This window comes from Pinus tabuliformis, chromosome 4_2, assembly GCF_031772625.1.
Source record: "Pinus tabuliformis cultivar Carrire ecotype Pingquan chromosome 4_2, CPIR1, whole genome shotgun sequence".
Classification (NCBI taxonomy): Eukaryota; Viridiplantae; Streptophyta; class Pinopsida; order Pinales; family Pinaceae; genus Pinus; species Pinus tabuliformis.
The window spans coordinates 620,329,987-620,352,607 of NC_142304.1; the positions used below are offsets into that span (position 1 = coordinate 620,329,987).

The following is a 22,621-nucleotide window of genomic DNA, read 5'->3' on the forward strand; positions in this document are numbered from 1 at the left end:
ATTCTCCCATGGATAGCTTGATATTATGGCACTTTCCAGAGCAATTTATTGTTCCTCCATTTGCAATCATCACTTGACACTCTGGTGCTGGATATAGGAAGCAATTCAATTCTTTTGCTACCCTACAATGAATAAAATTGTGGGTGCTTCCTGAATCAATCAACACTATTACCTTTTTCTTCTTGATTTGTCCTTCTATCTTGATGGTTTGAGGAGTGGTAATTCCCACCAATGCATTACAAGATATGGTCGGATTTATTTGTTCTTCATCTAGGCTTTGTTCCTGGAGTATATTCTCTTCTTTTGACCATTCTTGCTCCTTTTCTTCTTCCTCTTCACAATCTATGTAGAATAATTTCTTCTCAGCACACTTATGACCTTTTGTGTATTTGCTATCACAATTGTAACAAAGCCCTTTTGCTCTTTTTTCTTCCAATTGTTGTGGTGTCAACCTTGTAGGTTGTGGAAGACTAGGGGCAACAACACTTCCGTCTTTATAGTTGTGAGTGGTATGCTTCCTAGTTGCCATAATTTTGCTTTCCATTTTTCTTGCTAACCTGAATGCCTTCTCTAATGAATCAGGTTCCCAAAGGCGAACATCATGTTGGATATTATCCTTTAAAGACCCTATGAACACATCAATCCTATGCTCCTCTGGAATATCTTTTACCCTTATGTTCAATTTTTGGAACTCCTCAATGTGCTCCATTATTGAACCCTTTTGTTTGAGACTTATCAATTGGCTAAAAAAAGTGTTGCTTTTTGTATCCTCATAATGTGCTATCAATTCTTCCGTAAAAATTGCCCAAGTGATAAATTGTTTACGAGAAAAAAGCCATTGATACCATACAAACTGATTTGGTTCCAAATATACAGTTGCCATACGTACCTTTTGTGCATTTTGCACATTATTGAGATCGAAGAATTGCTCCATCTGTAATATCCATGTGGCGGGATCCTTGCCATCAAACTTCCTCATATCGATTTTTGGAATATGGTGATTCTTCGATCCAACATTAGCGTCTATGGAATCATGATTAACATTTCTTTTGTTCTCATCATGAGTTTCCTTTAGTACCCTTTCACCCTTAGGGATCATTTCTTGTAGCAACTTATTCATATTTATCTTCAATTCGTCCATGTCTGTCTTCAAATCTATCTTCAAATCATCCATCTTAGCTTCCACGTCAATCATCTTAGCTTCTACGCCTTTCTTTAAACAATCCATCTTAGCTTCTACACCTTTCTTTAAACCATCCATCTTAGCTTCTACATCTTTCTTTAAACCATCCATCTTAGATTCTGTTCCTTTTTGTGCAAGGGACAGTTGTTGCACTTGTTCTTGTAATTTTGATATATCATGTTGCATTTCTTCCTCTTCTTCATGAGTCATGCTAGAGCTTTCAGGTTCCTTACTAGGTGTTTGCATTTTCTTTCCTCGGGGCATCAGTTACCGATAATAATGCTCTACTATGCCCTTTGAATTCCTTCAAAATAAATTTTCAAACCAAGCTTAAGCAAAAATTTAAGAAAATCTACACACCTTTTTTCACTTTGTAGGAGCTCGATATTGCCTCTGATGTATCTCTGTACTTTCCAATCATCTAGTTCTGAATTTGTGATCTGTAGTATCCCTATGTGTCCTCTTTCCAATGCCACAAGTCTGACCCAAATTGGATTCTCCAAGGAAGAGTTATGTGAAATCTCCCACAGTGACTTGCTTTTAGACTAGTTCAGTAGAGCGAACTTGTACGACATGCCACGAGTCACTATTTCCACCTCTGGATCTGAAGCTCACATACAAGAAACTACAGTCTGTCCTCTTTCTGTAGGTTCTTATGAAATTTCAATCCGATCCCCAGAGAGAAAGTTATGATGATTTTCCGCAGATCACCTGTTTTGAATGTAATTCAGGAGTCTACAGAAAGACCAACTTCCTCAGATCATATCTCCGCCAATATTGTGCGAAAAGCTCTGAAATTCAGACCCAAGGTTCATCGCGATTTCTTCTCAAATGGGTTTTTTTTTGCGACTTCTGAAACGTCACAGAAAAAAAGTTATAGCGAAAATGCCACGATGACCTGTTTGGAGCAGCGAAACCCTAGAATCCAAAGCCCTCATATCAAATGTTATGAAACCAGCTCAAGAAAAGATAGAAAAGATATATCAACACCTTAGAATTCAGCCTCTTCGAGGGGGCAACCTCCTTTACATTACATAAATAAACAATTCTTGGATGATTCAAATGACAAAACCTCCTTTCTATATATAGGAGTCTATGGAGTCACAATATAATCCAGGCGACCTAACAATAATAAGATAAAACCACAAAATTAACAATAGAGGGATTCTATGGGGCACATAAATAACAATATGGGGGTAATAGGGGCACAAAAATATAAATAAGAGGTATAACTACAGTAATGGGGTAATCACTAGTATTATAGGGACCCAACAGTATTATAAAACAATCTAAATTATAAAATATTTTAGATTATTTGGTTTTCACACCAATATAATTACTTAAAAGTTCTCATTCTATAAAGTTATTATAGAATGACAGTGTTATTATACCTACCTAATAATCAGGGAATGGTCAGAAACCTTCGATATCTCAGATTTTTTAAATAATCTATAAAATTTATTAATGCTTTAAAAAATTAAATAATAAACTGATTTTTTTTTTAAATTAAAAATATATTTTAAAAATTCTAAAATTTAAATTTCTATTTTCTATTTCGTTAATATTAATAAAATAAGTAATATTATAAACTTTTTAGACCATTTATTACTTATAAATTATCTTCAAATAAAATAAAATAAAATAAAAAATAAATAAATAAAAAAACAAAATATTAAACCATCAAATTACACAAAAACCACTGGATCGTCGGATTTCATATTTAAGACATTAGCAGTGCAATATTACAAACATACAAAATCTTACCGCCATATCCAATAAAACCAGGGTGTAGGCATACCTAGTTCCAACATCGATCACACTACAAGAAGTTTTTTTTCTGAGACATCGCTAATGTTTAACGAGAAGACCCAATCTCATCTTTATCATTATTATAACCATGGTTTCGAGGATGAGAGCTACACTCACATTTCTTATGCTAAAAGCCCGCAATATGTCAAATAACCCGTCAAAATAAAGTTACAAATCAAACACTTCAACTTTTCATCCACATAAATGTAATGATTGAACGTCTCATTCTTGAACTATGATAAAATAGTTAAAATAAATATAAATTAGTCAAAATAAATATAAATTGATGAAAACGAAGTCTAGGTGATCTTCATTTTCAGAATTTTTCTACAGGTTCGATCTTGGGCCTATGGGTTATGGGCCCACGAAGCCATTCTGAGACTTCTGACAGTCTTCTCAACATGACTGCGCAGCACTTCCTATTAATCCAACCACAAGAACAAAAAACATCTCATGCCAGGCCGCTGCTTGACTTGCAAGTTCCTGAGTGGAACGAATGACAAGAACAAGAATGTACAGTCTCACCTTTTTACCTCCACCATTGTGACATCGTTCGCGTCCTTCAAAAACTTCGCTACTGGGCACTGTCGACACTCCAGTGCAGATTCCCCACAAACACTCTGATGTTTGCATAGAGAATGCGATTCTCAATCTCTTCTTCTTCGGCAGTTTCTCGTCGTTCTCCAGAATGCGCTGACAAATCAACTGAAGGGCATCCAGGTTTTAACAAAAAGAAAAACAGACAAACGTTCAACGTCATCATCTTCAGCAGCCGCTTCCTTTAACAACGTCTTCTCTCACAGCTTTCGTATTCGCCTCTCCTTCTGAGACAGCTCGAGCAGAGACAACAAAGGAATCGGGCTCCTGCAACATAACCCCATCGAATTCCGGTGGCAGCCTTTTCAACTGCAGTTTAGCCGGCGGGAAAAAAAGAAAACTGACTGTGACTAAGAGCATTCATACACATCGAGCCACTTCATTAAATAACAACCTGTCAACTCTTCGACCTGTTCATCTCGACAAACACTTCTTCATGGGGTTCCAGGGAAACCTCTTGGTTACACTGGTAACACAATTACGCCATGGATCCTTCATCGTTTTCGGCTCCCAGGCATTAAAAGCGAACAGTTAAGGCGGGGAATCAATTGTCTTAAATCACAAAATTGCCACAAGGGCCTGACAAATAAAATAAAAATACACAGAAAAACTTAAATTCACTTCAAACGCATTTCTATTATTACAGAGACAATTACAATTTAAGGCATCTCAGCCTTAATCCCGAATTTCTCCAGCAACTACATATTGCCCTCTCTCTTACGCACAGTTTTCTTTCCTCTCATTCTTCCTCGTTCTCTCATGAATCTTTCAGTTTTTATTACACATACATTCAGTTTTAACTGATTTTTAACTAAAATTAGTTTATTAATCGAATCTTGTTCAAGATTGGCCTGGCTGTCCATGTGATCGTCCACTTGTCTTCTTCCTTTAATTTTTTTTCATTGACGTGTCAGGATGCTCCTGCATCATACTCCCGAGGTAGAAAAATTATGACCTCCTGGTCATATGCTCCCGAGGTAGAAAAATTATGACCTCCTGGTCATATGCTCCCGAGGTACAAAAATTATGACCTCCTGGTCATATGAGTTTCACTGTTTCACTTCGTCAGTGGAACTGCCTTCTGTGAGCTACAACCAAACCTCTGCCATAGCAAGTCCTCCTTGCTACCAGATGCCTTACCAAGCTTCTCTGCTGAGCTTAGTCCTCTCGGCATCTCCGTGGTTCTCTCCTCTCGAACCAATTGAGCACTCCTGCTCCAGGTTTGCTGCAATCTTCTCATCTTCACAAACAAACTGTACCTCTTTTTTTCTTCGTACCTCGTTTCTTCACATGCAAAAACTCCTCTCCGCAGGAAATCTTTCCCCGCTCTGATACCACTTGATGAAAACGAAGTCTAGGTGATCTTCATTTTCAGAATTTTTCTACAGGTTCGATCTTGGGCCTGTGGGTTATGGGCCCACGAAGCCATTCTGAGACTTCTGACAGTCTTCTCAACATGACTGCGCAACACTTCCTATTAATCCAACCACAAGAACAAAAAACATCTCATGCCAGGCCATTGCTTGACTTGCAAGTTCCTGAGTGGAACGAATGACAAGAACAAGAATGTACAGTCTCACCTTTTTACCTCCACCATTGTGACATCGTTCGCGTCCTTCAAAAACTTCGCTACTGGGCACTGTCGACACTCCAGTGCAGATTCCCCACAAACACTCTGATGTTTGCACAGAGAATGCGATTCTCAATCTCTTCTTCTTCGGCAGTTTCTCGTCGTTCTCCAGAATGCGCTGACAAATCAACTGAAGGGCATCCAGGTTTTAACAGAAAGAAAAACAGACAAACATTCAACGTCATCATCTTCAGCACCCGCTTCCTTTAACAACGTCTTCTCTCACAGCTTTCGTATTCACCTCTCCTTCTGAGACAGCTCGAGCAGAGACAACAAAGGAGTCGGGCTCCTGCAACATAACCCCATCGAATTCCGGTGGCAGCCTTTTCAACTATAGTTTAGCCGGCGGGAAAAAAAAAGAAAACTGACTGTGACTAAGAGCATTCATACACATCGAGCCACTTCATTAAATAACAACCTGTCAACTCTTCGACCTGTTCATCTCGACAAACACTTCTTCATGGGGTTCCAGGGAAACCTCTTGGTTACATTGGTAACACAATTATGCCATGGATCCTTCATCGTTTTCGGCTCCCAGGCATTAAAAGAAAACAGTTAAGGCGGGGAGTCAATTGTCTTAAATCACAAAATTGCCACAAGGGCCTGACAAATAAAATAAAAATACCCAGAAAAACTTAAATTCACTTCAAACGCATTTCTATTATTACAGAGACAATTACAATTTAAGGCATCTCAGCCTTAATCCCGAATTTCTCCAGCAACTACATATTGTCCTCTCTCTTACGCACAGTTTTCTTTCCTCTCATTCTTCCCCGTTCTCTCATGAATCTTTCAGTTTTTATTACACATACATTCAGTTTTAACTAATTTTTAACTAAAATTAGTTTATTAACCGAATCTTGTTCAAGATTGGCCTGGCTGTCCATGTGATCGTCCACTTGTCTTCTTCCTTTAATTTTTTTTCATTGACGTGTCAGGATGCTCCTGCATCATAAATTTGTTGCTTAGTTTATTATTTCTTTATTATTATTATTATTGGCGTTGTTTATTGAGGTTACAAATTTGTTTAGATGAAAGATTTGCTTGTCTAAATCCGGTAAAATAAATTTCAAAACATTAGAATGTTGGAATGTTTGAATTATTTTTTTATAGTGAAAAAAGATTCAACACAATCCAGAATTCTTAAAGCACCCAAAATCCTAAAATTTAACATTTATAACTAACATTTTCAAAAACAAATTTCAAATTTTTTCATCATTTTATCGAAAATTTCCATTATTTTTTAGACTAATTTATAGGTATTTTTAGAATACGTTTTTATTATTTTTTTAGAGAAAAGACAGTTAAGTGGAGTTTTTGTTTATCTTATTCACGTTTATGAAATCTGCGTGATGTAAGTGACTTTAAAATGGGTCAAATCGGATAAGATTTAAATGCAAACTGCCTGATGTAAGTGACTTTAAAATGGGTCAACTCGAATAAGATTTAAATGTAAGAATATCCCATAATAACAGGCTAATAAGGTTTCACTATGGACGTTGGGAGACATATGGATTATCGTTATGATAGAAACCAAACAAAGTGTTTTTCTTTCACTCTCTGGTTCCATTTATCAATTTTTATTTTTTATTACTTTTATTCATTAATAATATTAAAAAAATTCCAGGAATTAAAGATTAGTAAGGATGAAGTCCCGAAATTTTATGCAGAAGTAAAAAGCTGTTCATCAATTTTTTTTTTTCACTTTTTCGAACAGTCAGGGAATGATTGCACCAATCTAAGACTAATAAGGGATTATTGCGGAAATTTGTATCCATCAAAGTTAGAAATAATATATGATTGAGTTTATTTTTGATATAATAGAAAGTCAAGAAAAGTTTTTTATTTCTTTTTCATACATTGAAAAAATTTGTATGTAATAAGTAAATATACATTTTTTTATATGCAGGAAGTAAATATACATTTTTTTAAATTTATAAAGTAATTTAGTAATATTTTTTTTAAGAAAAATTATGAAACAACTAAATTATACATTTTGTTAAGTTTATAAGAATATTTTAATAATATTCTCATTATTGAAGGTATATCATTAATAATTTTAATAATGTTATTATTTTACTAAAGAAACAACTCAAATATCATATTTGATATGAGTAAAGTTTTTTTTTTTTGTCTTTATCATGTAATTTTATCATTTTCTTTATTTCATGTTTTGTTAATTGATAGGTTTTTATTTATAGTAAATCTTCATCATTTTTAATCATAAGTTTTTAAGAGGGTGTATGTAACTCTTGAGTTTTAAATAGCTTTGCTCACCTATGCTACATGATCACATTGGTGCTCATTGATTTCCAAAAATGGGCATTCCATAAGCTTGATGGTTAGAAAAGTCAACTTTTTAGTGTCTTGGCTCATTAGCAAGGTGCATTATAAACAAAGTCCATCACCCCTTACTCATAGATTAGGCACACAATAGACATTAGAGCTCACACTAGTTGGATGCATCCAAAGAATCTTAGAATGGAAGTTGGAAAAGAAAGACAAAGGGGGTTTCCACGAGAAACGTCATTCGTGGACATGTAGTTTGTATGATGGACAAACTTGACATAGAAAGCTTGGTTAGACCTTTTCTATTAAGTACTTTTTGTGTAAGAGGCAGGTACTAAGCCACAATGTTGCATGTTGCACTTGTTTTCATTCTAAATTAAATTGAAATTGTGTTCAAAGTCTTATGTTTTACTTTTGCAAGGACAATTGTTTTTAAAACTAGAAATTTTTAATAGTTTGAAGATTGAATGAATGAAAATAGTGATGACCAAAAAAAAAATCATCATAAATAGGGTAATTTGAGTGTCGCATATCAACCAACATTCCTTAGTGTGGGATATTGCGCACATAAAGCACTCTATAGTTTTAGGAAAGTTTGTCTAAGGGGAGCTTTGCCATAAAACTTAACCTTTGGAGGTTTTGAAAAATTTTAAGATGACCAAGATTGTCTTTGTGTGTGTGTGAGAGAATGGGACTCATCAGAAAAATGACATTAACTGAAAATGGGACAATTTTTGTGCCTTATATTAACATTGTTTGTTAATATGGGATATTGAGGGCTTAAAAAACCCCATTTTCCTAGGAAATTTTAGCTCTAATACATATTGGAATAATGACAAAAGTTTGAGTTTCACCCATCCAAGAAAATATTTTTCCATGAAAATTGGACCTTGGAGGTTTGACTAATTTTAAAATGACCCATATTATTGTTTTTCTGAAAAATGATGATAATTAATGGAAATGGGGCATATTGAAAAAACAAGGCTCATCATAAATTGGAAAATCTCACTGCAACATATTAAATGTTGTTTGTTAGTATGGGATATAAGGATCTCAAATCACCTCATTTTTCAAGATATTTTGGTTCTATATCCAAATTGAAATTATTCTAGAAGTCTAAGTTTCATCTTTCTAGGGGGGATTTGTCCATAAAACTTGGTCCTTGGAGATTTATATCAATATTAAAATAAACCAGATTATGATTTTTTTGAAAAAATGATCAAAATAAATAAATATGAGGCTCACAAAAAACAAAAGATTACAAAAAATGAAACAATTGACTGCCCCAAATCAAATGTAATTTATTAGCATGCGATATCAGGCACTGAAAGCATCCTATTTTTCCAAAGAATTTTTTGGCTCTAACTTTGGTTGGAATTATGGCAGAAGTTTGAGTTTCACCTCTACAACGGGAGCTTTCTTTATGAAACTAGGCCCTTGGAGGTTTTGACCAATTCTAAAATGATCTTTATTGTCAAATTTTTGAAGAAAATAAATTAGAATGGATTGAAACGGGTCACTAAAAAATAAAGTTCATGATAAACAGAGTGATTTTAGTGTCCCTTATCAAACATTGTTCATTAGCATGTGATATTAGTCACTCAAAGTGCCTCATGTTTTTAGGAAATTTTGGCTCCAAATTTGATTCAAAGTTTGAGTGTCACCTTTATGAGGTGCTTTTCTCCATAAAGCTTTGTCCTTCGAGTTTTGATCAATTTCAAAATAACATACATTATTAATTTTCTAAACAAAAAATCTCCCAACAAAAAATAATAATAATAATAATAAATAAATAAATTCTTACAAATAGAAATGAAGCTTGCCAGAAAATAATAACTAAACAAAATTAGAATGATTTGAATATTCCATATCAAAGACTTAGTTTACTAACACCATGTGACCAAGCTTCATTTCTATACCTCAAATTGCCTCATTATTCGAGCCCTTTTGGATTTAAACACAATTGGAACTACACTCGAAGTTTGAGCTTTACCTTTGTGAGGGGGGACTTGTCCATAAAATTCGGTCCTTGGAGAAATCTATCAATATTAAAATAACCAAAATTATCATTTTTTTTAAATAATCAAAATACGTAAAATAGGGGGTTGTTAAAAAACAAAAGCTTACCAAAAATGGAACAATTTGAGTGACTAAAATGTCATTCATTGGCATTGATATCAAGCACTAAAAGCACCACACTTTTCTTGGAAATTTTTGGCCCAAAATATGGTTCAAATTATGTTGAAAGTTTGAATTTCACCTCTACAAGGGGATCTTTGTCGATGAAACTAGGCTCTTCGAAGTTTTGACCAATTCCAAAATGACTTATTGTTAGTTTCGGGAAAAAATGATCAATGAGGGCTGCTAAAAACTTAAGACTCACTAGAAATGGAGTGATTTGAGTGTCCCATTGTCAGCGTCAGATATTAGTCACTCAAAGTGTCTCATGTTTTAAGGAATTTTTGTCCCTAAAATTAGAGTGATTCGAATGTTGTACATCAAAGACTAAGTTTACTAGCACCATGTGACCCAGCTTCTATTTTATATCTGAAATCACCTAATTTATCAAGAAATTTTGGTTCTAAATCCAATTGGAATTACACCGGAAATCTAAGTTTCACCTTTGTGAGAAGGGATTGTCCATAAAACTTTGTCCTTGAAAATTTGCAACAATATTCAAATAACCCATATTATGATTTTTTGAAAAAAAAACGGAATACATATAAATGGGGCTTAAAAAACAAAGGCTGACCAAAAATAAATAATTTGAGTGCCCAAATCAAATGTTATTCATTACAATCTAGTATCAAGCACCGAAAGCCAAGCAAAATTCAATCTTTAATCTGGAGACAGCACACATTTATTTATCCACACAGAAATCACTTACATATATAAGATTACAAAGTGGTTACAAAGCGGTTGAAGTTTAAACTTTTGGAAGTAATGTTTTTATGTTAGGTATAGTTGTTATTGTGTGTTCTTAGGCTTCATTCTAGAAGTTTTTGATCTATATGCCATGAGTTGGAGTCATTATCTAGATCAAAATAAGTGTGTAATTTCTTTTATATATATAACTATTGTAATAAATAAAATTACAATATGAAATTTGTGTTGTGCAAAATCACTCTCTGCTCTCACTTCTGTTTTTCTAACATGATATCAGAAAGAATACTGGCTTTCACTCCCTCACGGGAGAGCCAAGAAGATAAGAAAACATTGAGTTCGATTGATCTATAATTAGATTAGTTTAGCAGTATTTTAGTTTTTTTTTGTATTGTACAAGTGAAAGTTCTTATGCGTAGATTTAGAGTCCAAAGAAAATATTTAAGTTTAGCGTGTGTAAGAGAAAAAAGGAAATGGCACAGAGCTTGTTAGAATTCCTTTTCGAATTGTCAGATCATGCAAAATAAGAATGGCGACTTCTCCTATTATTTGGATGTGCTGGAGCCGCTAGTAAAGGTGTGAACTTGTGTTTTGTTTGTAGATTTGTATGCAACAAGCAATGCATGTAGTTAATGCGGACAGATCTTGCAGTGGATCTACACAATATATAACAGAAGAAGAAGTGAAAAAAAATTAGATTAGTTTCTGTTGTAAATAGATTGACAGAAGCAATGGTACTGCGGTGCGTTAACTATTTACGGTCTGAAAAGGAGCATGAATGTCAAACTCCATTTCGTGAACACTTCTGTCTGCGGGATTTGGTATGAAACGAGTAACATCGAAAGCCATGTTATCTTTGACGTGAAACTCATTGTTGTTGCTTGCATTGTGTGCGCTGTTGGTAGCTGTGGGGAGGCGGAACTCCTTTTTTTCGTCTGCAGGGATGAGATCTTTGCATCATCTTGTTGCATGCTCACTAAAATCAGCATGGCAGAGCTTGGAAAATATGGGATAGAGGGCCTGTGTAAAGGAAAGCAGCACTGCATGAAAGATACATCTACAGGGATCTATGCTAGAGAAAATCCAGATCTTTGCTTAAGTAGATGTCAATGACAAGATCTGTCGTGTGCCATTTGGGCATTCAAGGAGCGTCTCGGTGGGTAAGGAAAGGCTTGGAAGTTAGCAGCAAATGAGCAGGGTACGATTCTCATTTCCTGATTTCACGCTTGTGGGCATCTGGGAATTCAAGGAGAAAGCTAAAACATGGAATTTATATGTATAATTGTCATTTGATAGTTTTCTATTCTGGTTATAAAAAAAAAGTTGTTTGTTCTTAAACAGGAAGTCTTGGTATCTGAAACATCGATTCTTGTAAGGTCAAGTTGTTTGATCAATTTTTGAACACATTCAATGTCTAAATCTCCATACTAGAAACTAGTGAATAGCCTAAAGATAGTGGTTGGTCCATAGGATGGTTCAGCGAAATATCATAGATGGTGGTTGGTCCATAGGATGGTTCTTTACTTGACAACGCTTATGGTGGAAGCCCCGACTAGACAAGGTGTCAATATTGTTGAACTTGCAAATGTCATCAACAATGGTCAGAGGCAGTTACATTTTTAAATGGAAGTCAAGTGATAGCTCGAAGATGTGGTGGTGAAAAAGATTCCAAAGTGGATGTGAGTGCTCATGAAGACCATCCAGATAGATATTATCTTTGTTGTTGTAATATGTGTTTACAATGTTGTTCATATAAGCACGAAAGAAAGGTGTTGGAAGTAATACTTCTATGTCATGTCTAATTGTCATTGTGAGTCCCTAAACTCGTATGAGATTTATGTTGTGGAAAATCACTGAATGCTCTCTTTTCTATTTTTCCACTCCATATAAAATTAGCGCATATATAAAATTATCCGGCAAAAAATTGTCAAGCTGGTCATACACGTTTTACCACTCCACTCCATAATTATTGGAGTTAATGAATAATATTAACGTGTGAGATTAATGTTGTGCAAAATCACTGAATGCTCTCCCTTCTATTTTTCTACTCCATATAAGATTACCCCACATATAAGATTATTCCGCAAGAAACACGTTTTCCACTCCACTCCATAATTATTGCGTTGAATTTTCTTTGCATCGCATCAAGTTTCAGGAGGTTTCTGAGTAATCTCTACTATCGTTTGATATAATTCATTTAAATGACAGTTTATTTAGCTGGCTCGGTATTTCTTAAAATGCAGAGGAAGAAGAATTGTTTAACTATCAGCAGTAGTTGTTTGTAGTGTTTAAATTGTAATGATAGTACCTAAATAAATCCAAAACTTTAAAATAAATTGTAATGGGAAAAATTATAAGTTTACGTTAAATTGGAAATTGAATTAAAATTAAATTAAAGAAAAATGATTAAAATAACACAATCATTTTACTATTTTATATCTTATATTTTATTGAAATTATATCCAGTTTATGTTTTCAATCAAATTAAGTACTTTTATTTTACGAAAATTAGTATAAAAATTCAAGTCATCCTTTCCTCAAACCCATGAAAGTATTCCCTTTGAAGTCACTATAAACCAGCAAAATCCTCATCGTTATCTAAATTCTCATCTTTATCTTTGTAAAAGGAAAATAGCCCATCTTTTCCCTTCTACATTCAACTGTTAATTATTTTGTCAAAGACAATATAAGGACATCATTTTTCAAGAGAACATGGTCAATCCCTCGTAAAATTACATGTGAGACACACCCATGATAGTTGTCAATAGTTAAGAAAGTAGTTATTAAATTTGGTCTTCACCTAGACTGTATCCCGTATCTGAACAACATGTTTGGTGTCTTCAATGGCTTGGAATTCAAAACATGACCAGTTATGTTATAATGTTATTCATACGATGTTTTACTTTATATAAAATTCTTAATATAATATAGATTATCGCCGTTCAAAACCTGTTAGGAATCAAGAATATTAAAAGAAAAGGTGGAAAGTGTGAGCTTCTGACCGTTTACTCAGTGGTCGGGAATACTCTTAAACCGCAACCTAACCATTGTTCACATCGCGAGTCAAATCAGGTTTCGAGTAACTATGGGATAAATCTGTGACCACTTTCGTGATAAGGAAGTGTAGCGTAGATATCTTGTGAATCTGGATTTTTTAAGTTTTTGAATAATGTTTTATTCAGATTGAAACGTGAAACACAAAAAAAAATGATAAGTATAAATTGCTGAAATTATAATATTTTGACTCAACGAGTATCGAGGGTTTGAATATTCAAACCCTGAATACCCTTGTGCAATAATCATATAATGTTTACGTACTTTGAGGTTATGCAATAATGTACTAGTTACATAGACTAACATGGCAGACCACAGCCCGTTGTGCAACGATCATATAACGTTTAACGTGCTTTGAGGTTATGCAATAAAGTACTGTTTACATAGACGAACATGGCAGACCACGGCCATTCCATACAGTTGTTCAAACTTATCCCCATCCCCGCGTGCCAGATTTTTTAGAATTATTCAACAGAGGAAGATGGCAGATGAGATTTTTTAGAATTATTTCAACAGAGGAAGATGGCAGACAAGAGCCATGTCAGCCGCCTGGGATTTTCTGTACCGTCCTTCACCTATCATTTTATGCCAGGCTGTTCCAACGTGCTCCAAATCCCACATAGCTTCTACATATAAGCGTTTCCGCTCTCTGCTGCCATTGTATCAGGCTTGTTAGTTATCTCGGCAATATTAGAACGAAGAGCAGTTCTTCCCTGCAACCTACTGTTTCTTTTGGTTGGAAGGAAGAACAGTTCTTCTCTACAACTTGACTGTTTTTTGGTTGGATGTAATGCTTTCATATTGTGTGTATAACAAATTGTTAGTAAGTGTTTGAAGATGTAGTTGTATGAATTGTTGTTGTGTCATATCTCAGTGATACATCCATTTTTTAAAATCTAAATTTGTGTAAGTCACTAATTTATATCTAACCTTTGTGATCAATAAAAATACCGAAGTGATTTGTGTTGTATGTAATTTTCCTCCGAGTTTCTGGAGTTTTGGTGTTTGGAATCGATTTGCAAAGAGTCCCACCCGTGCTCAAATCTCTGGAGGTGTCACCCATACTCATAGTGTATAGGAAGATACAAGCGATAAAAAAAGCAAGTCCAATCACCAACTTCGGCCTGTAGAGTTTTGATGTTTGAAATCGATTTGCAAAGAATCTCACCGTGTTCAAATCTCTATCTCTAAAATAGAGGAGTTTTGGTGTTTGGAATTGATTTGCAAAGAGTCCCACCCGTGCTCAAATCTCTGGAGGTGTCACCCATACTCATAGTGTATAGGAAGATACAAGCAATAAAAAAAGCAAGTCCAATCACCAACTTCAGTCTGTGGAGTTTTGATGTTTGAAATCGATTTGCAAAGAATCCCACCGTGTTCAAATCTCTATCTCTAAAATAGAAGCGTCACGGATATAGGAAGATACAATCAATAAAAAGACAAGTCCCATCACAAACTAGAATTTTGGTGTTTCCAATCAATTTTAAAAAATCCCACCAATATTCTATATTTCTATTTCTAATGAGTCTTCTAGGCTCTCCATCACCGTTGTGTTCCGTGTCACAATCCTACGGCCACGTCTCAATAATGTCTAATACACTTGCAAAACGCGACCGGGAGTCCGAGGTTCCGACGGACTCTATCTACATCCGTGACCCGAAACATTTCGACGGCGAAGAAACAGACCAGTGTCTTCATCTACCGAAATTAGATCCAACCTTAGCAGATGACGAGCAAGAAGAAGAATGCGCGTCCGGCGAGGAGCTCGTAAATGGTGTCATGACAATCCTGGAAAAGGAGATTGCAACGACCTGTTCCACTTCTTATCGCTTCAACTGTGGGGATAAGTCGGCGGGACCAGGTGTTTTTAGCAGCTGCGAAGGCCAAACCCTAGATGCGGACTAGGGGATTGATCTGTTTTATCTGCTGGAAGCCTCCGATGATGATCTCGCATTCCCCCGAGCCCCGTTGTGGACATGAGAGAAGAACTCTGTCCATCTCCAAAGGACGCTTTGGAAGGTTTGTGAGAGAAATCGGATATTAAATCCGTTGTTGAAAACTGGCACTTCGAGGACGATTTCGAAAGCTTTCAGCAAATTGCAGTGTACGAAAATGCATGGAATGCTAGCCAGCTGCAAGAATATATGAACAGAGATTTTGTAAGCCAAGGATGTTATTTGAGGGGGCTTTTTTTGAGACATGGACACTGGAAACTGCCGTTGACATGTTAGGTTTAATGAGACTATTTTTTATTGTATCTCACACAGCCGAGATGTAGCTACATTATACAAAGTTTCAAAGATGAATATAAGTGAAGGAAATTATTCATGGTTGTAGATTTGATTTTTTAAAATGAGATTGAAATCAGAGAAATTTAATATCTTCCGGTTTTTAGTGAATTGTTTTTGGAATTTGATGGTTTTTAGTGAAATGTTTTTGGAATTTTGAAATTATTAACTTTTGGTTTGAGAAATTGTAAACTACAAGTATTTAAAATCAATTAAAAATAACACTCACACCAAAACCTTCACATAATTATATTTTTACCCACAAGATTTTATAAATAGCTTAACAGTAGACTCTATTCTACAATAACCTTAAGAAAACTCTATTGGTTTGCAACATCTATTTAGCTCCGTAAAAGTTGTTATATTTGCAGTATATCAAACGCCGTTCTTTTTGTTAACATTATGGAGCTTAATAATTATCGACAAGGGTAATATACTTATATTTTCATTGGCAGATCTCATCTGTTCCGCTAATTAATTTTTTCTCTAAAATTTATAGGTTCTATTTATTTTTGGTATTATATTTATTAATATATATTTTATTTTAATTTTTAATTATTTATTTATAAAGTTTGTTTACGATTATATTGGAAGTAATGTTTTCATGTGTTACAATAAATTGTAATTGTGAGTCAATTTAAAAGTTGTTATTTTCCTATGTGTGAGTTGTCTATGACTCATAAATCTATCTTTTCAGATCTTATTATCTAGAAGTTGGTGATCTAAAACTATATATAATATGTTATGTGCTCAATAATATGGCAATGTGTGTTTTATGTTGTGTGTTTAATCACTCTCTGTTTTCTTCTATTTTTCTAATATGGTATTGAGGCTCAATTAATTGTGCAAATTTGTTTTCTAATTGATGTCTCTTTGTTATTGCCAAATCTTGAATGAATGCCGACTACTGTGTGATGGTGTATCTCACATTTTTGACGCACCAAAAAAAATCCAATGCTATTTCCATAATGCTCATTGTGTAATTTGAGCGTGAGTGAATTAGTACGTTAAATATTTTTTTGTATTCTCGAATTCCATTATTTTCAACGCTGCCTAAGTCGTCTAGTGAGAGATCCGTGTACATGAAGTTGTTTTCTAAGTAGATCTATGTTTCAAAGCGCAACCATCCGTGTGAGAGAAGGCCATTGATGTATTTCTTCAATGGCATATCATCTTTAGGGCTGAAGAATCCAGCTTTGGTGACAGGTTGCAGAGTTCGTTGTTGTGGCACTCATCATCCCTCTTAAAAGAACGTTGTTGAACTTTTCATTCTTATCTATGATCTGTGTAGCGTGGAATCGGGATCTCATTCAAGACTCTGGAGCAACAGATCTATGTAGCGAATTTATCCTCAATATTTTCCACAACAAGTCTGAGTCGAGAACAAGAAGATATCACACAGAGAAGGATTATGATTTGAGTTGTCCCAGCTCTGCTCGAAAGCAGTGCGATGGATGGTGATTCAGTGAGACATTCTCCGCCCAAGAAAGCCTCCCTGAAAGAAGGACAGAAAGCGATGGAAAAAGTCCCTGATTTTGAGGCACAGGATAGAGCCCTCTTCCATTTTCGATTTCACTCGATTTTGGTTTGGCCTCCTGACATCTGGTCCTCAGCACATAAAAGTCAAGGTGCCGACAATACCGTTGGAAAAGAACCGATCTCAAATCTGAAAGAGGTAACATGGATTCTCTACCTTGGATAAATTTAATGGCGTCAACTTTCATACATGGAATGTTAAAGTTCAAATGCATCTTATGAATAAGGGTTTGGGGATTATAGTTAAAGGAACCGAAAAAGATCTTATTGATCATAAGCTCTTAGTTGAATGGGAAATGAGAGAACACATGGCTAAGGTTATAATTCGATTATGTGTTTTAAATACTATTGATTGATTTGGCAAAATCATCTAATGAAAGTAAACTATTTCGAAAAAAGGTTATGAATGAAATTTTTTCTTTAAAATTGTGGCTTTTAGTCTTAAAATGCATGATGAGACACTTTTCTTTAGCCATGTAAAAGAGTTAATGTCTCTCTTTAGGAAATTAGACAAAATTGGTGCCAAGGTAGATACACATGATGCTAAAGTAATTCTATTAAATAATCTATCTCCCAAGTATAGTAACATTGTATTCACATTAAGTCAAATGTCCTCTCAATCATTAGAAGGAATGGTATCATCACTTTTAGGTGAGGAAAAAAGTGAAAATTCAGAGGCTTTTGATGTTGGTGTTCTGCATGAATTTGCACTATTTTCTAAAGGCAAGATGAAAAAACCAAGGGCTCAACAAAATGCTTCTCCTATAACAAATATGGACATATAGCCTAGAATTGTAGAACTTATGTAAGGGATCTTTTGAAGGGTAAGGAAACTACAAACATAACCAACTTGGAAGAATTGTCAAAATCAGATAGTGATGAGGGGTCACTAGAACAACCTCTCAATCTATTCTAAAATTAAAATAGATTTATGCTTTTCTATTATGTGTGTTTGTTTACATGTTTAAGTTTGTGGTGTGAATTGAAGTAGTAGTATGCTATTATATTGTGCAAGAATCATGCAATGCATAACAACGAAGAACAAACCAACTATTGAATCGACTAATGTGACCCATCATGCTCCGGGAGTATTAGTTACAGGTAGTTCTTAATAAGGTCAAGCCGGTGCAACCCGTCATGCTTTGGGAGCGTCAGCACAAGTTATTTTATAAGGTCAAGTTGTAGAATTGTCCTCTGAAGACATTCTATACCCAAAATGTTATCCTAGATAACGGATGAAGGCTACGGAGGATCATGGATTCAACAAATGGTGGCAGTTCCATAGGATGGTTCAGTATCGAAACTGACTCGTTGCACTCCAGGAACTTGAGAAGTGTCAATTCTGCAAATTACATCAGCGATGGGCTGAAACGGTTATGTTTTAAATGGAGGTCGAGTGAAAACTCGAAGATGTGGTGGTGAAAGAGTGATCAAGAAAAGATTATTCTTGTTGTTGTAATATAGGTTTTCAATGTTTCCATGAAAGCATTAAGGGAGGGTATTGGAAGTAATGCTTCCATCTGTTATCATTAGTTGTAATTGTGAGTCCCAAGGAGTCAATCTAGAAGTTGTTATTTCCCTATGTGTGTGAGTTTTCTATGAGTCATAAATCTACCTTCTTTGGATCTTATCATCTAGAAGTTGGTGATATACAACTATATATGGAATATATTATGTGCTCAATAATATCATAGTGTGTGTTTTTTGTTGTGTGATTAATCACTCCTATTTTTGTTTGAAAAAATTATAGTTTATATTTACTTTTTCTATTATACATATTGATATATAAATACAATTTTATTCTCTAATTATCTATACATAAATTATAAACTCATCTACGATCATAGTTAAACTCTTATTTTCCGCATATTGATCATTCTTTCTGAATAATTTTTTTTTTTCTCAGTAAAAACTAATTCTATTAAGATGAAGTATGGTACAATATGAAGATACAACCAAGAGAAGCAAGAAAACGGGCAGCCGGAAAGGATTGACTATCCACCTCGGCCCCTTGGAGAAAACAAGAGAATAGTGCTAAGCAAGAAGTAACAAGAAGAACAGAGTAACAAGAATAGAATAGAGGATTCTACTCAACGTGGGTAGAATCAACTATTCGGTATTTTTTTCCTTTCTTTCTACCAACTTTGACCCAATCAAGATGATTCTGCTGAGCTGGCATGATTTGCAAACTGAGCTGGGCTGACGGAGAGGACTCATGAATTCTTTTCTATGAGTTGGGTGGTACAGTAGATTCCTCAGGACCAGTCGAGGGCAGATCCTGTGCCGACATTACTTCCCTTCCTTCCGCATCGCCTTCCTCTTCATTTGAGCTGGAATCAACATCATCCATGGGAGGAGGATCATGAGGTTTCCAGCTTTTGGATTTCAGCTTAGGATTGGCTTTCTTCTTTTGGGCAGGCATCGAGGGACAAGAGCTTTGAAGGTTCCCTGTGTGATGGCAATTTCGGCAGCGAAAGGTTGTGTTCTCGTAATCTAGGGTCTGAGTCCAATGGAAGTCTCCAATTTTGAGAATAATCTGATCAGGTAGGCCTTTGCTCATATCTATTTCTGCACAAATTCTGGCGAAGGTGTATATACCTTTTTCCCCTCTGGAGGTGTCTGTGGTTAGAAAGCGGCCTAGAGTATCGCCGATTCCTTGGAATACAGCAAAGTGCCATAGATGCGCCGGGAGATTAGGAAGTCTGACCCAGATGGGGAGCTTGGTGATGATTGCTATAGAAGGATCAAAATCTGGGAACCAAGGGGTGAGGAATAAACCTGCTGAGCCCCAAAACCATGGGCCTTCAGTTAATGCTTTTTGGTAGTCTTCACTGAAAGCAAATACTACAATGAAAAAACCGTTTGAGCAGAGAAAAACCTTGCAGTTGTTGGTCTAGTTAGAGTGAATCGATTGGTAGAGATTCGTTGTGCGTGGCCATAGCCCATTGAACCTGCATATAATGGCATGCTCTGCATAATTTTGGATTTGCTCATCTAGTGTAGGATGCATTATTTCAATGGAGGGGTTTCCTCCAGTTTTTCCATCAAAAAAGGTTTGGGAGCCTGAGCTAGTGGAGCTATTTTCTTGGGCCTCTGAGCATGGACAACATCTTTGTATGAAAAAACCACAGCTAAAGATGACTGTCCAACACCTCCCCCTCTCAAACGAAGGGTAAAAACGATGGAGGAATTTCTCTTAATGCTGTAAAAAGAAAGGGGATAAAGATCCTCAAGTTATTTACCTTCATGAAGGAGACGTTGAGAAGCAAAGGGAATCCCCAGCCTAAATTCCACGATTCGCTTGAGGTCCTGCACTAGATCCGAAGAGCTTACCCATTGTAGCAGAGTTTTGCCAGAAAGGAGCATGATTTGGATCTGGAACGAGGCAGAGTGATCAGACTGCTACTTTCCACTGCATATATTCTCCATAGAAAAAGGGGTTGTCACAATTTTGGGCACAACCTCTGCTAGACGGAGAAGAATAACATCGGTTTGATTTGGACCTGCGACGAGAGGCAGCAGAGCCAAGGGAATATGGCACAACAGCGATTTTGTCTTTGTACCTGCGGATATCGCCTTTGAAGACATCAGGCCTGACCCCGAAGAGCCTTCACTTTCCAGCTTCAAACCCTCGTCGATGAATCCTCCCTCGTCTCTTATCCACTACACCAAATCTCGTGCGTCTGGGCTCAACCCTACGCCCTTCATGTCGTAAAATATCTTGACAGCGTCTTCGAAGCACCCATTCTGTGCATACCCACAGATCATTGCACCCCATGAAACCTCGTCTCGCTTCCACATTTTGTCAAACACTTGCTGTGCATCCACCATATTCTGGCATTTTGCATATGTGTCAACTGGTGCACTCCTGGCCAAAACCTCACGCTCCAATCCAACTTTAAAGACATGGGCGTGGATCAGCTTTCCTTCTTTAACCGCTACTATGCGGGCAGAGGCTATCAGAACATTTCCTAACGTGGACTCGTTCAGCATCGGGGTCCCCCGCTGCATTTGGAAAAAATGATTGAGGGCCTCGCTAGCGTGCCCCTGAAGTCCGGTCTTGATAATGTGGGCATGGATCTGTTTACCCCGAGCCAGGGCTTTGGTGGCGGTGCATCTCTTTAGCAGAAAAGCATAGCTGTTGGAGTCTAGGAAAACACCGTCTGCCATTTCCACACCCTCAAAAATCTCATTGCACCGTGACCAGAATACAGATACACCATGAAAATAACGCAGAAAATCGATGTGTACAGATTCGGCGTGGTTCTGTTGGAGGTGGTAACCGGAAAGCAGCCCATCGACTCGACCATTCCTGAAGGCATCCATTTGGTGGAGTGGGCGCGAGACGTAGTGTAGAGCTTGGCTTCTATTCTTCAAAAGCCCTTTGGAAGCACGAGACAGAAGCGAGCAGAGCAGAGGACCTCTGGATTGGTCAATTTCATCTAGAGGTGGTTCACCAATTTGTTTTTGAATAATTTTAATGGAGAAGATTTTTTCTATTATTTTATACTTTTTTTTTAAATTCAACTATCTCTTATGGATGAATAGTTTATAAATTACATTGTTTCTTGAGGTTTGGCTTCCAATATAAAGATCCATATTAAGCACGGATTTATCATGCACTGAGAGGGATCAAATCTATTTGTATGAAAACCTCTTTTATGTTGGCATTATCACACAGATTTGGCACTATGACACAAGTGTTGTCCTTGATGGCAACTCACTCAGATGACAGATCACAATGCAGCAGATTAACAACATAGAGTTATAGATCAAACTTCATAGAATGAGGAAAGAGAGGTATACGCAGGTTCACCTTGACAAAGTAGCGTATACACGTGGGTTAACATACCAAAAGGAGTGTATACGTACACACACACTTTCACAAAATGAAAGGCGCATATATCTTGGAAAACAAAGTGTTGGTCCAAGGTATTTGGTCCATGGTATTTTGGTCCATGGTATTGGTCCAAGATATATGGTCTGAGGTATTTGGTCGAAGATATTGGTCCTAAGTGGTTTTGGTCCATGGTATTGAGTAAGGCCTAAGACTATAAAAGGAGGAGAAGAGCATTAGGCAAAGGCACTCAAGTATTGAATATCTGATGAAGAGCAAGATCTAGTATACAGGTTATTCGGTTATGGTGCATAGCTGGATTTGAACCAAGGATGAACCTTAGCACTTGATGAAGGATAAGATCTAATGATGGGTCAAGATCTTAAGGCTTGAAATATGTACGCAGGTTCACTTTAGGAAAGCGCGTATACATGTTGGTTCTACATATCAAAACAGTGTATACATCTTAAATTTGATTTGCAGATTTGTACATAGGTTTGCCTTGACAAAAGAGC

At 36.1% G+C, this 22,621-nt stretch overlaps 1 protein-coding gene and 1 pseudogene across 1 annotated transcript; one reads left to right on the top strand and one right to left on the bottom strand.

Annotated features, from left to right (window-relative positions):
• Positions 1–15,032: 15,032 nt before the first annotated feature.
• Positions 15,033–15,723, top strand: LOC149170846 (uncharacterized; annotated as a pseudogene).
• A 5,209-nt stretch (positions 15,724–20,932) lies between these two features.
• LOC149170847 (pentatricopeptide repeat-containing protein CRR2, chloroplastic-like) lies at positions 20,933–21,595 on the bottom strand. The gene has a single exon (XM_089425743.1). It carries the CDS (start codon positions 21,593–21,595, stop codon positions 20,933–20,935), a length of 663 nt encoding a protein of 220 aa, XP_089281869.1.
• Between the last annotated feature and the right edge of the window lie 1,026 nt (positions 21,596–22,621).

Coding starts and splice junctions, on each gene's coding strand:
- LOC149170847 (XM_089425743.1), bottom strand. CDS start 21,595: ATGGATGCCTTCAGGAATGGTCGAGTCGATGGGCTGCTTTCCGGTTAC.